This window comes from Aphelocoma coerulescens, unplaced genomic scaffold (assembly GCF_041296385.1).
Source record: "Aphelocoma coerulescens isolate FSJ_1873_10779 unplaced genomic scaffold, UR_Acoe_1.0 HiC_scaffold_217, whole genome shotgun sequence".
Lineage (NCBI taxonomy): Eukaryota > Metazoa > Chordata > Aves > Passeriformes > Corvidae > Aphelocoma > Aphelocoma coerulescens.
In genome coordinates, this window is record NW_027183563.1 from 35,843 (window position 1) to 48,602 (window position 12,760).

Genomic DNA, 12,760 nt, shown 5'->3' on the forward strand with positions numbered 1-12,760 from the left:
TCCATCCCAGTTCATCCCAGTCCATCCCAGTCCCTCCTGCAGCTCCAGTGTCCATCCCAGTCCATCCCAGTCCATCCCAGTCCATCCAGTGTCCATCCCAGTCCATCCCAGTCCATCCCGGAGCTCCAGTGTCCATCCCAGTCCATCCCAGTCCATCCCAGTCCATCCTGGAGCTCCAGTGTCCATCCCAGTCCATCCCAGTCCATCCCAGTCCATCCCGGAGCTCCAGTGTCCATCCCAGTCCATCCCAGTCCATCCCAGCCCATCCCAGCCCATCCCAGTCCATCCCGGAGCTCCAGTGTCCATCCAGTGTCCATCCCAGTCCATCCCAGTCCATCCTGGAGCTCCATGGTCCATCCCAGTCCCCCCCAGTCCATCCCAGTTCATCCCAGTTCCTCCCAGTCCCTCCCAATCCCCTCCCAGTCCCTGCAAATCCCTCCCAGTACCCCATTACCCCCTCCCAATCCCCTCCCAGTCCCTTCCAATCCCCTCCCAGTCCCTCCCAGTCCCTCCCAGTCCCTCCAAATCCCTCCCAGTCCCTCCCAGTACGCCATTACCCCCTCCAAATCCCCTCCCAATCCCCTCCCAGTCCCATCCCAGTCCCCTCCACCTCCCCCTTATCCCCTCCCAGTCCCTCCCAATCCCCTCCCAATCCCCTCCCAGTCCCTCCCAGTACCCCATTACCCCCTCCCAATCCCCTCCCAGTCCCTCCCAAGCCCCTCCACCTCCCCCTTATCCCCTCCCAGTCCCTCCAAATCCCTCCCAGTCCCTTCCAGTACCCCATTACCCCCTCCCAATCCCCTCCCAGTCCCTCCCAGTCCCCCATTACCCCCTCCCAATCCCCTCCCAATCCCCTCCCAGTCCCTCCCAGTCCCTCCCAGTACCCCATCACCCCCTCCCAATCCCCTCCCAGTCCCTCTAAATCCCTCCCAGTCCCTCCCAGTACCCCATTACCCCCTCCCAATCCCCTCCCAATCCCCTCCCAGTCCCTCCCAGTCCCTCCCAGTACCCCATTACCCCCTCCCAATCCCCTCCCAATCCCCTCCCAGTCCCTCCCAGTCCCTCCCAGTACCCCATTACCCCCTCCCAATCCCCTCCCAATCCCCTCCCAGTCCCTCCCAGTCCCTCCCAGTACCCCATTACCCCCTCCCAATCCCCTCCCAATCCCCTCCCAGTCCCTCCCAGTCCCTCCCAGTACCCCATTACCCCCTCCCAATCCCCTCCCAATCCCCTCCCAGTCCCTCCCAGTCCCTCCCAGTACCCCATCACCCCCTCCCAATCCCCTCCCAGTCCCTCCCAGTACCCCATTACCCCCTTCCAATCCTCTCCCAATCCACTCCCAGTCCCTCCCAAGCCCCTCCACCTCCCCCTTATCCCCTCCCAGTCCCTCCAAATCCCTCCCAGTCCCTCCCAGTCCCCCATTACCCCCTCCCAATCCCCTCCCAATCCCCTCCCAGTCCCTCCAAATCCCTCCCAGTCCCCCATTACCCCCTCCCAATCCCCTCCCAGTCCCTCCCAGTCCCTCCCAGTCCCTCCCAATCCCCTCCCAATCCCATCCCAGTCCCTCCCACTCCATCCCAGTCCCCTCCACCTCCCCCTTATCCCCTCCCAGTCCCTCCCAATCCCCTTCCAGTCCCTCCAAATCCCGTCCCAGTCCCTCCCAGTCCCTCCAAATCCCCTCCCAGTCCCTCCCAATCCCCTCCCAGTCCCTCCCAGTACCCCATTACCCCCTCCAAATCCCCTCCCAGTCCCTCCCAATCCCCTCCCAGTCCCTCCCAGTACCCCATTACCCCCTCCCAATCCCCTCCCAATCCCCTCCCAGTCCCTCCCAGTCCCCCATTACCCCCTCCCAATCCCCTCCCAGTCCCTCCCAATCCCCTCCCAGTCCCTCCCAGTCCCTCCCAGTACCCCATTACCCCCTCCCAATCCCCTCCCAGTCCCTCCCAAGCCCCTCCACCTCCCCCTTATCCCCTCCCAGTCCCTCCAAATCCCTCCCAGTCCCTCCCAGTCCCCCATTACCCCCTCCCAATCCCCTCCCAGTCCCTCCAAATCCCTCCCAGTCCCTCCCAGTCCCTCCCAGTCCCCCATTACCCCCTCCCAATCCCCTCCCAGTCCCTCCCAGTACCCCATTACCCGCTCCCAATCCCCTCCCAATCCCCTCCCAGTCCCTCCCAGTACCCCATTACCCGCTCCCAATCCCCTCCCAATCCCCTCCCAGTCCCTCCCAGTCCCTCCCAGTACCCCATTACCCCCTCCCAATCCCCTCCCAGTCCCTCCCAAGCCCCTCCACCTCCCTCTTATCCCCTCCCAGTCCCTCCCAGTCCCCCATTACCCCCTCCCAATCCCCTCCCAATCCCCTCCCAGTCCCTCTAAATCCCTCCCAGTCACCCATTACCCCCTCCCAGTCCCCTCCCAGTCCCTCCCAGTCCCTCCCAGTCCCTCCAAATCCCTCCCAGTCCCTCCCAGTCCCTCCCAGTCCCCCCCAATCCCCTCCCAGTCCCTCCCAGTCCCTCCCAATCCCCTCCCAGTCCCTCTAAATCCCTCCCAGTCCCTCCCAGTCCCCCATTACCCCCTCCCAATCCCCTCCCAGTCCCTCCCAGTCCCCCATTACCCCCTCCCAATCCCCTCCCAATCCCCTCCCAGTCCCTCCCAGTCCCTCTAAATCCCTCCCAGTCCCCCATTACCCCCTCCCAATCCCCTCCCAGTCCCTCCCAGTCCCCCATTACCCCCTCCCAATCCCCTCCCAATCCCCTCCCAGTCCCTCCCAGTCCCTCTAAATCCCTCCCAGTCGCCCATTACCCCCTCCCAGTCCCCTCCCAGTCCCTCCCAGTCCCTCCCAGTCCCCTCCCAGTCCCTCCCAGTCCCTCCCAGTCCCCCCCAATCCCCTCCCAGTCCCTCCCAGTCCCCCCCAATCCCCTCCCAGTCCCTCCCAGTCCCTCCCAATCCCCTCCCAGTCCCTCCAAATCCCTCCCAGTCCCTCCCAGTCCCCCATTACCCCCTCCCAATCCCCTCCCAGTCCCTCCCAGTCCCCCATTACCCCCTCCCAATCCCCTCCCAGTCCCTCCCAAGCCCCTCCACCTCCCCCTTATCCCCTCCCAGTCCCTCTAAATCCCTCCCAGTCCCTCCCAGTCCCCCATTACCCCCTCCCAATCCCCTCCCAGTCACTCCCAATCCCCTCCCAGTCCCTCTAAATCCCTCCCAGTCCCTCCCAGTACCCCATTACCCCCTCCCAATCCCCTCCCAATCCCCTCCCAGTCCCTCCCAGTCCCTCCCAGTCCCTCCCAGTCCCCCATTACCCCCTCCCAATCCCCTCCCAATCCCCTCCCAGTCCCTCCCAATCCCCTCCCAGTCCCTCCCAATCCCCTCCCAGTCCCTCCCAGTACCCCATTACCCCCTCCCAATCCCCTCCCAGTCCCTCCCAATCCCCTCCCAGTCCCTCCCAGTCCCTCCCAATCCCCTCCCAGTCCCTCCCAGTACTCCATTACCCCCTCCCAATCCCCTCCCAGTCCCTCCCAATCCCCTCCCAGTCCCTCCCAAGCCCCTCCACCTCCCCCTTATCCCCTCCCAGTCCCTCCAAATCCCTCCCAGTCCCTCCCAGTCCCCCATTACCCCCTCCCAATCCCCTCCCAGTCCCTCCAAATCCCTCCCAGTCCCTCCCAGTCCCTCCCAGTACCCCATTACCCCCTCCCAATCCCCTCCCAGTCCCTCCCAAGCCCCTCCACCTCCCCCTTATCCCCTCCCAGTCCCTCCCAGTACCCCATTACCCCCTCCCAATCCCCTCCCAGTCCCTCCAAATCCCTCCCAGTCCCTCCCAGTCCCTCCCAGTCCCCCATTACCCCCTCCCAATCCCCTCCCAGTCCCTCCAAATCCCTCCCAGTCCCTCCCAGTCCCTCCCAGTACCCCATTACCCCCTCCCAATCCTCTCCCAATCCCCTCCCAGTCCCTCCCAGTCCCTCCCAATCCCCTCCCAGTCCCATCCCAGTCCCTCCAAATCCCGTCCCAGTCCCTCCCAATCCCCTCCCAGTCCCTCCCAGTCCCTCCCAGTCCCTCCCAGTTCCCCCCCTTTCCCCCCCGCAGGTACGACAACATGGCCGAGCTCTTCGCCGTGGTGAAGACGCTGCAGGCGCTGGAGAAGGCTTACATCAAGGACTGCGTGTCCCCCAACGAGTGCGTGTCCCCCCCCCAAAAATTCCCAAAAAAATACCCCCCCATCCCCGAGGCCTTAAAAAACCCGGAATTGCCGGGAAATTCCCGAAAAACCGCCGGGAATTCCCGAAAAAAAAATCCCAAACTCCCCCCAGGTACACGGCGGCGTGCTCGAGGCTGCTGGTGCAGTTCAAGGCGGCGCTGAAGCAGGTGCAGGGCGCCGAGATCGCCTCCATCGACGACTTCTGCCGCAAATTCCGGGTGGGAATCCCGGGATTTTGGGGTTAAATCGGGGAATTTGGGGGGTTTGGGGTGTCTGGGTTGGGATTTGGGGGGTTTGGGGTGAGATTTGGGGGGTTTGGGGGGTTTGGGAAGTGGGGAAGGAGGGATTTGGGGGAGCAGGTGCAGGGCGCCGAGATCGCCTCCATCGACGACTTCTGCCGCAAATTCCGGGTGGGAATCCCGGGATTTTGGGGTCAAAGCGGGGAATTTGGGGGGTTTGGGGTGTCTGGGTTGGGATTTGGGGGGTTTGGGGTGAGATTTGGGGGGTTTGGGAAGCGGGGAAGGAGGGATTTGGGGGAGCAGGTGCAGGGCGCCGAGATCGCCTCCATCGACGACTTCTGCCGCAAATTTCGGGTGGGAATCCCGGGATTTTGGGGTCAAAGCGGGGAATTTGGGGGGTTTGGGGTGTCTGGGTTGGGATTTGGGGGGTTTGGGGTGAGATTTGGGGGGTTTGGGGGGTTTGGGAAGTGGGGAAGGAGGGATTTGGGGGAGCAGGTGCAGGGCGCCGAGATCGCCTCCATCGACGACTTCTGCCGCAAATTTCGGGTGGGAATCCCGGGATTTTGGGGTCAAAGCGGGGAATTTGGGGGGTTTGGGGTGTCTGGGTTGGGATTTGGGGGGTTTGGGGTGAGATTTGGGGGGTTTGGGGGGTTTGGGAAGTGGGGAAGGAGGGATTTGGGGGAGCAGGTGCAGGGCGCCGAGATCGCCTCCATCGACGACTTCTGCCGCAAATTCCGGGTGGGAATCCCGGGATTTTGGGGTTAAATTGGGGAATTTGGGGGGTTTGGGGTTGTGGGGTTGGGATTTGGGGGGTTTGGGGTGAGATTTGGGGGGTTTGGGGCAGGATATGGGGGAAGAAATTGTGGAATTTGGGCGTCTTGGGGTGGAATTTGGGGGGTTTGGAGTTCCAGGATTGGGAATTTGGGGGATTGGGAATTTTGGGGGGTTTGGGGTTCAGGAATTGGGAATTTGGGGGGTTTGGGGTTGTGGGGTTGGGATTTGGGGGGTTCAGGGATTGGGATTTGGGGTGGGATTTGGGGGGTTTGGGAAGTGGGGAAGGAGGGATTTGGGGGAGCAGGTGCAGGGCGCCGAGATCGCCTCCATCGACGACTTCTGCCGCAAATTCCGGGTGGGAATCCCGGGATTTTGGGGTTAAATTGGGGAATTTGGGGGGTTTGGGGTTGTGGGGTTGGGATTTGGGGGGTTTGGGGTGAGATTTGGGGGATTTGGGGGGTTTGGGAAGCGGGGAAGGAGGGATTTGGGGGAGCAGGTGCAGGGCGCCGAGATCGCCTCCAGCGACGACTTCTGCCGCAAATTCCGGGTGGGAATCCCGGGATTTTGGGGTCAAATCGGGGAATTTGGGGGGTTTGGGGTGTCTGGGTTGGGATTTGGGGGGTTTGGGGTTCAGGGATTGGGATTTGGGGTGAGATTTGGGGGATTTGGGGTAGGATTTGGGGGAGGAAACGGTGGAATTTGGGGGTCTTGGGGTGGAATTTGGGGGGTTTGGAGTTCCAGGATTGGGAATTTGGGGGGTTTGGAATTTGGAGGGTTTGGGAATTTGGGATTGGGAATTTGGGGGGTTTGGGGTTGTGGGGTTGGGATTTGGGGGGTTTGGGGTGAGATTTGGGGGATTTGGGGGGTTTGGGAAGCAGGGAAGGAGGGATTTGGGGGAGCAGGTGCAGGGCGCCGAGATCGCCTCCATCGACGACTTCTGCCGCAAATTTCGGGTGGGAATCCCGGGATTTTGGGGTCCAATCGGGGAATTTGGGGGGTTTGGGGTGCCTGGGTTGGGATTTGGGGGGTTTGGGGTGAGATTTGGGGGATTTGGGGGGTTTGGGAAGCGGGGAAGGAGGGATTTGGGGGAGCAGGTGCAGGGCGCCGAGATCGCCTCCATCGACGACTTCTGCCGCAAATTCCGGGTGGGAATCCCGGGATTTTGGGGTCCAATCGGGGAATTTGGGGGGTTTGGGGTGCCTGGGTTGGGATTTGGGGGTTTGGGGTTCAGGGATTGGGATTTGGGGTGGGATTTGGGGGATTTGGGGTAGGATTTAGGGGAGGAAATGGTGGAATTTGGGGGTCTTGGGGTGGAATTTGGGGCGTTTGGAGTTCCAGGATTGGGAATTTGGGGGGGTTTGGGATTTTGGGATTGGGAATTTTGGGGGTTTGGGGTTGTGGGGTTGGGATTTGGGGGGTTTGGGGTTCAGGGATTGGGATTTGGGGTGGGATTTGAGGGATTTGGGGTAGGATTTAGGGGAGGAAATGGTGGAATTTGGGGGTCTTGGGGTGGAATTTGGGGGGTTTGGAGTTCCAGGATTGGGAATTTGGGGGGTTTGGGATTTTGGGATTGGGAATTTGGGGGGTTTGGGGTTCAGGAATTGGGAATTTGGGGGGTTTGGGGTTGTGGGGTTGGGATTTGGGGGGTTTGGGGTGAGATTTGGGGGATTTGGGGGGTTTGGGAAGCGGGGAAGGAGGGATTTGGGGGAGCAGGTGCAGGGCGCCGAGATCGCCTCCATCGACGACTTCTGCCGCAAATTCCGGGTGGGAATCCCGGGATTTTGGGGTCAAATCGGGGAATTTGGGGGGTTTGGGGTGCCTGGGTCGGGATTTGGGGGGTTTGGGGTTCAGGGATTGGGATTTGGGGTGGGATTTGGGGGATTTGGGGTAGGATTTAGGGGAAGGAAATGGTGGAATTTGGGGGTCTTGGGGTGAAATTTGGGGGGTTTGGAGTTCCAGGATTGGGAATTTGAGGGGTTTGGGATTTTGGGATTGGGAATTTGGGGATGAAAATGGGGAATTTGGGAATGAATTTGGGGATTTTTTTGGGGGAATTTTTGGAGGGATTTTTGTGGGGATTTCTGGGAATCCGGGACTGGAACGTTGGGAAATTTGGGACTGAAATTGGGGATTTTTGGGTGAATTTTGGGGGGAAATTAGGGTGGATTTTTGGGGGGAATTTTGGATTTTTGAGGGGGATTTTGGAGGGATTTTTGGGGGAATTTTTGCGGGGAATTTTGGATTTTTGGGGGGAATTATGGGGGGAATTTTTGGGGGGATTTTTGGGGGGATTTTGGATTTTTGAGGGGGATTTTTGTGGGGATTTTTGGGGAAATTTTGGGGGATTTTTGGGAGAATTTGGCGGGGATTTTTGGGGGGAATTTCTGGGAATCCGGGACTGGAACGTTGGGAAATTTGGGAATGGGGAATTTGGGGCTGCAATTGGGGATTTTTGGGTGAATTTTGGGGGGAATTTTTGATTTTTGAGGGGGATTTTCGTTGGATTTTTGGGGGAATTTTACGGGAATTTTTCTGGGAATCTCTGGGAATCCTGGAAGAAAGCAGCGGGTTGGGAAATGTGGGAATTTGGGAATTTGGGACTGAAATTGGGGATTTTTGGGGGATTTTTGGAGGAATTTTGGATGGAATTTTTGGGGGATTTTGGGGGGGAAATTGGGGTGCATTTTGGGGGGAATTTTGGGGGGGATTTTGCGGGGATTTTTGGGGGAATTTCTGGGAATCCGGGACTGGAACATTGGGAAATTTGGGACTGAAATTGGGGATTTTTGGGGGGATTTTCGGGGAATTTTGGGGGGATTTTTGGGGGGAATTTTGGGGGGAATTTTTTGATTTTTGAGGGGGATTTTGGGGGGAATTTTGGGGGGAATTTTGTTTTTTTTTTTTTAATTTTTGCGGGAATTTTGTGGGATTTTTGGGGGGAATTTTGTGGGAATTTTTCTGGGAATTTCTGGGAATCCTGGCCCACAGCAGGGGGTTGGGAAATGTTGGAATTTGGGAATTTCCGACTGAAATTGGGGATTTTTGGGGGGAATTTTTGGATTTTTGAGGGGGATTTTTGTGGGGATTTTTGGGGAAATTTTGGGGGATTTTTGGGAGAATTTGGCGGGGATTTTTGGGGGAATTTCTGGGAATCGGGGACTGGAACGTTGGGAAATTTGGGAATGGGGAATTTGGGGCTGAAATTGGGGATTTTTGGGGGAATTTTGGGGGGATTTTGGGGTGATTTTTGGGGGGAATTTTGGATTTTTGAGGGGGATTTTGGAGGGATTTTTGGGGGAATTTTTGTGGGGAATTTTGGATTTTTGGGGGGAATTTTTGGGGGGATTTTTGGGGGGATTTTGGATTTTTGAGGGGGATTTTTGGAGGGAATTTTGGGAGAATTTTGCGGGGATTTTTGGGGGAATTTCTGGGAATCCGGGACTGGAACGTTGGGAAATTTGGGAATGGGGAATTTGGGGCTGAAATTGGGGATTTTTGGGGGGAATTTTGGGGGGATTTTTGGGTGATTTTTGGGGGGAATTTTGGATTTTTGAGGGGGATTTTCGGTGGATTTTTGGGGGGAATTTTGCGAGGGTTTTTGGATTTTTGGGGGGAATTCTGGGGGGATTTTGAGGGGGATTTTTACGGGGATTTTTGGGGGGAATTTTGGGGGGAATTTTGTTTTTTTTTTTTTTAATTTTTGCGGGAATTTTGTGGGATTTTTGGGGGGAATTTTGTGGGAATTTTTCTGGGAATTTCTGGGAATCCTGGCCCACAGCAGGGGGTTGGGAAATGTGGGAATTTGGGAATTTGGGACTGAAATTGGGGATTTTTGGGGGGAATTTTTGGATTTTTGAGGGGGGATTTTTGTGGGGATTTTTGGGGAAATTTTGGGGGATTTTTGAGAGAATTTGGCGGGGATTTTTGGGGGAATTTCTGGGAATCGGGGACTGGAACATTAGAAAATTTGGGACTGAAATTGGGGATTTTTGGGGGGATTTTCGGGAATTTTGGGGGGATTTTTGGGGGGAATTTTGGGGGGAATTTTTTGATTTTTGAGGGGGATTTTGGGGGGAATTTTGGGGGAAATTTGGTTTTTTTTTAATTTTTGCGGGAATTTTGCGGGGATTTTTGGGGGGAATTTTTGGGGGGAATTTTTGATTTTTGAGGGGGATTTTCGTTGGATTTTTGGGGGAATTTTGGGGGGAATTTTACGGGAATTTTTCTGGGAATTTCTGGGAATCCTGGCCCACAGCAGGGGGTTGGGAAATGTGGGAATTTGGGAATTTGGGACTGAAATTGGGGATTTTTGGGGGAATTTTTGGGGAATTTTGGGGGTATTTTGGGGGGATTTTTGGGGGAATTTTGGGGGGAATTTTGGAGGGATTTTGGGGTAATTTTTGGGGGAATTTCTGGGAATCCGGGACTGGAACGATGGGAAATTTGGGAATGGGGAATTTGGGGCTGAAATTGGGGATTTTTGGGGGGAATTTTGGGGGGATTTTTGGGTGATTTTTGGGGGGAATTTTGGATTTTTGAGGGGGATTTTGGAGGGATTTTTGTGGGAATTTTTGGGGGGAATTTTGGATTTTTGGGGGGAATTTTGGGGGGAATTTTTGGGGGGATTTTTGGGGGGAATTTTGGATTTTTGAGGGGGATTTTTGGAGGGAATTTTGGGAGAATTTGGCGGGGATTTTTGGGGGAATTTCTGGGAATCCAGGACTGGAACGTCGGGAAATTTGGGAATGGGGAATTTGGGGCTGAAATTGGGGATTTTTGGGGGGAATTTTGGGGGGATTTTTGGGTGATTTTTAGGGGGAATTTTGGATTTTTGAGGGGGATTTTCGGTGGATTTTTGGGGGGAATTTTGCGAGGGTTTTTGGATTTTTGGGGGGAATTCTGGGGGGAATTTTTGGGGGGAATTCTGGGGGGAATTTTGGATTTTTGGGGGGATTTTTTGCGGGGATTTTGTGGGAATTTTGCGGGAATTTTGTGGGGATTTTTGCAGGGATTTTTCTAGGAATCAGGAATCTCTGGAATCCTGCCCACAGCAGCGGGTTGGGAAATGTGGGAATTTGGGAATTTGGGACTGAAATTGGGGATTTTTGGGGGGATTTTTGGAGGAATTCTGGTGAATTTTTGGGGGATTTTGGGGGGAAATTGGGGTGCATTTTGGGGGGAATTTTGGGGGGGATTTTGCAGGGATTTTTGGGGGAATTTCTGGGAATCCGGGACTGGAACATTGGGAAATTTGGGACTGAAATTGGGGATTTTTGGGGGGATTTTCGGGGAATTTTGGGGGGATTTTTGGGGGGAATTTTGGGGGGAATTTTTTGATTTTTGAGGGGGATTTTGGGGGGAATTTTGGGGGGAATTTTGTTTTTTTTTTTAATTTTTGCGGGAATTTTGTGGGATTTTTGGGGGAATTTTACGGGATTTTTCTGGGAATTTTTCTGGGAATCCTGGACCACAGCAGCGGGTTGGGAAATGTGGGAATTTGGGGCTGAAATTGGGGATTTTTGGGTGAATTTTGGGGGGAATTTTTGATTTTTGAGGGGGATTTTCGTTGGATTTTTGTGGGGATTTTTGCGGGAATTTTGCGGGAATTTTGCGGGGTTTTTTGTGGGAATTTTGTGGGAATTTTTCTGGAATCCTGGCCCACAGCAGGGGGTGGGAAATGTGGGAATTTGGGAATTTGGGACTGAAATTGGGGATTTTGGGGGGAATTTTGGATTTTTGAGGGGGATTTTTGTGGGGATTTTTGGGAAATTTTGGGGGATTTTGGGAGAATTTGGCGGGGATTTTTGGGGGAATTTCTGGGAATCCGGGACTGGAACATTGGGAAATTTGGGACTGAAATTGGGGATTTTTGGGGGGATTTTTGGGGAATTTTGGGGGGATTTTTGGGTGAAATTTTTGGGGGAATTTTTGGATTTTTGAGGGGGATTTTGCGGGATTTTTGGGGGCAATTTTGTTTTTTTTTTTTAATTTTTGCGGGAATTTTGTGGGATTTTTGGGGGGAATTTTACGGGATTTTTCTGGGAATTTTTCTGGGAATCCTGGCCCACAGCAGCGGGTTGGGAAATGTTGGAATTTGGGAATTTGGGACTGAAATTGGGGATTTTTGGGTGAATTTTGGGGGGAATTTTTGATTTTTGAGGGGGATTTTCGTTGGATTTTTGGGGGGATTTTTGCGGGAATTTTGCGGGGATTTTTGTGGGAATTTTGCGGGAATTTTTCTGGGAATCCTGGCCCACAGCAGCGGGTTGGGAAATGTGGGAATTTGGGGCTGAAATTGGGGATTTTTGGGGGAATTTTGGGGGGAATTTTTGATTTTTGAGGGGGATTTTCGTTGGATTTTTGGGGGGATTTTTGCGGGAATTTTGCGGGGATTTTTGTGGGAATTTTGCGGGAATTTCTCTGGGAATCCTGGCCCACAGCAGGGGGTTGGGAAATGTGGGAATTTGGGAATTTGGGAACGTGCAGCTGGACTGTCCCCTGGCCATGGAGCGCATCCGGGAGGATCGGCCCATCACCATCAAGGACGACAAAGGGAACCTGAACCGCTGCATCGCCGACATCGTCTCCGTACGGAAATCCCGGAATTCTCGGAATTCCGAGGGCTCGGGGGGAGTTTGGGAGGGGAATTTTTGGGAAGGGTTTTTGGAAAAGATTCGGGGATTTTTTTGGGAGTTTTGGAAGGGAGTTTTGGGGGTTTTTGGGGTTTTTTATGGGGTTTTTGGGGGTCTTTTTGGAGTTTTTAATGGATTTTTTTGGAATTTTTAATGGGTTTTTTGGGGATTTTTTTTTAAATTTTTAATGGGGTTTTTGGGAAATTTTTTTGAATTTTTAATGGATTTTTGGGGATTTTTTTGAATTTTTAATGGGTTTTTGGGGATTTTTTTTAATTTTTAATGGGTTTTTGGGGAATTTTTTTGGAATTTTTAATGTTTTTTGGGGATTTTTTTGGAATTTTTAATGGTTTTTTTTTTTTGAATTTTTGGAGATTTTTTATGGGTTTTTGGGGATTTTTTGGGATTTTTAATGGGATTTTTGGGGGATTTTTTTGAATTTTTAATGGATTTTTTTGGAATTTTTAATGGGTTTTTTGGGGATTTTTTTGGAATTTTTAATGGTTTTTTTGGGGAATTTTTTGAATTATTAATGGTTTTTTTTGGAATTTTTAAAGATTTTTTATGGGGTTTTGGGGATTTTTTGGGATTTTTAATGTTTTTTGGGGAATTTTTTGGAATTTTTAATGGATTTTTGGGGGAGTTTTTTGAATTTTTAATTTTTTTTTTGGAATTTTAAAGATTTTTTTATGGGTTTTTGGGAAAATTTTGGGGGATTTTTAATGGGATTTTTGGGGAATTTTTGGAATTTTTAATGGATTTTTGGGGATTTTTTTGGAATTTTTAGTGGTTTTTTTGGGGAATTTTTAATGGGTTTTTTTTTTGGAATTTTTTGGGATTTTTTATGGTTTTTTTGGAAATTTTGGGGATTTTTTTTGGGGTTTTTGGGGGATTTTTTGGATTTTTAATGGGGTTTGGGGTAATTT

General features: G+C 53.2%; 1 protein-coding gene across 1 annotated transcript in view; it reads left to right on the plus strand.

Moving 5' to 3' along the window:
- Window positions 1–12,760, plus strand: part of LOC138101221 (vacuolar protein sorting-associated protein 28 homolog) — a 36,709-nt gene that overhangs the window by 8,160 nt on the left and 15,789 nt on the right. The window contains exons 4-6 of the mRNA XM_068999078.1: window positions 4,078–4,167; window positions 4,302–4,407; window positions 11,689–11,790. Of these exons, the coding sequence (XP_068855179.1) occupies window positions 4,078–4,167; window positions 4,302–4,407; window positions 11,689–11,790 (298 nt within the window). The remainder of the gene's footprint in view (window positions 1–4,077; window positions 4,168–4,301; window positions 4,408–11,688; window positions 11,791–12,760) is intronic.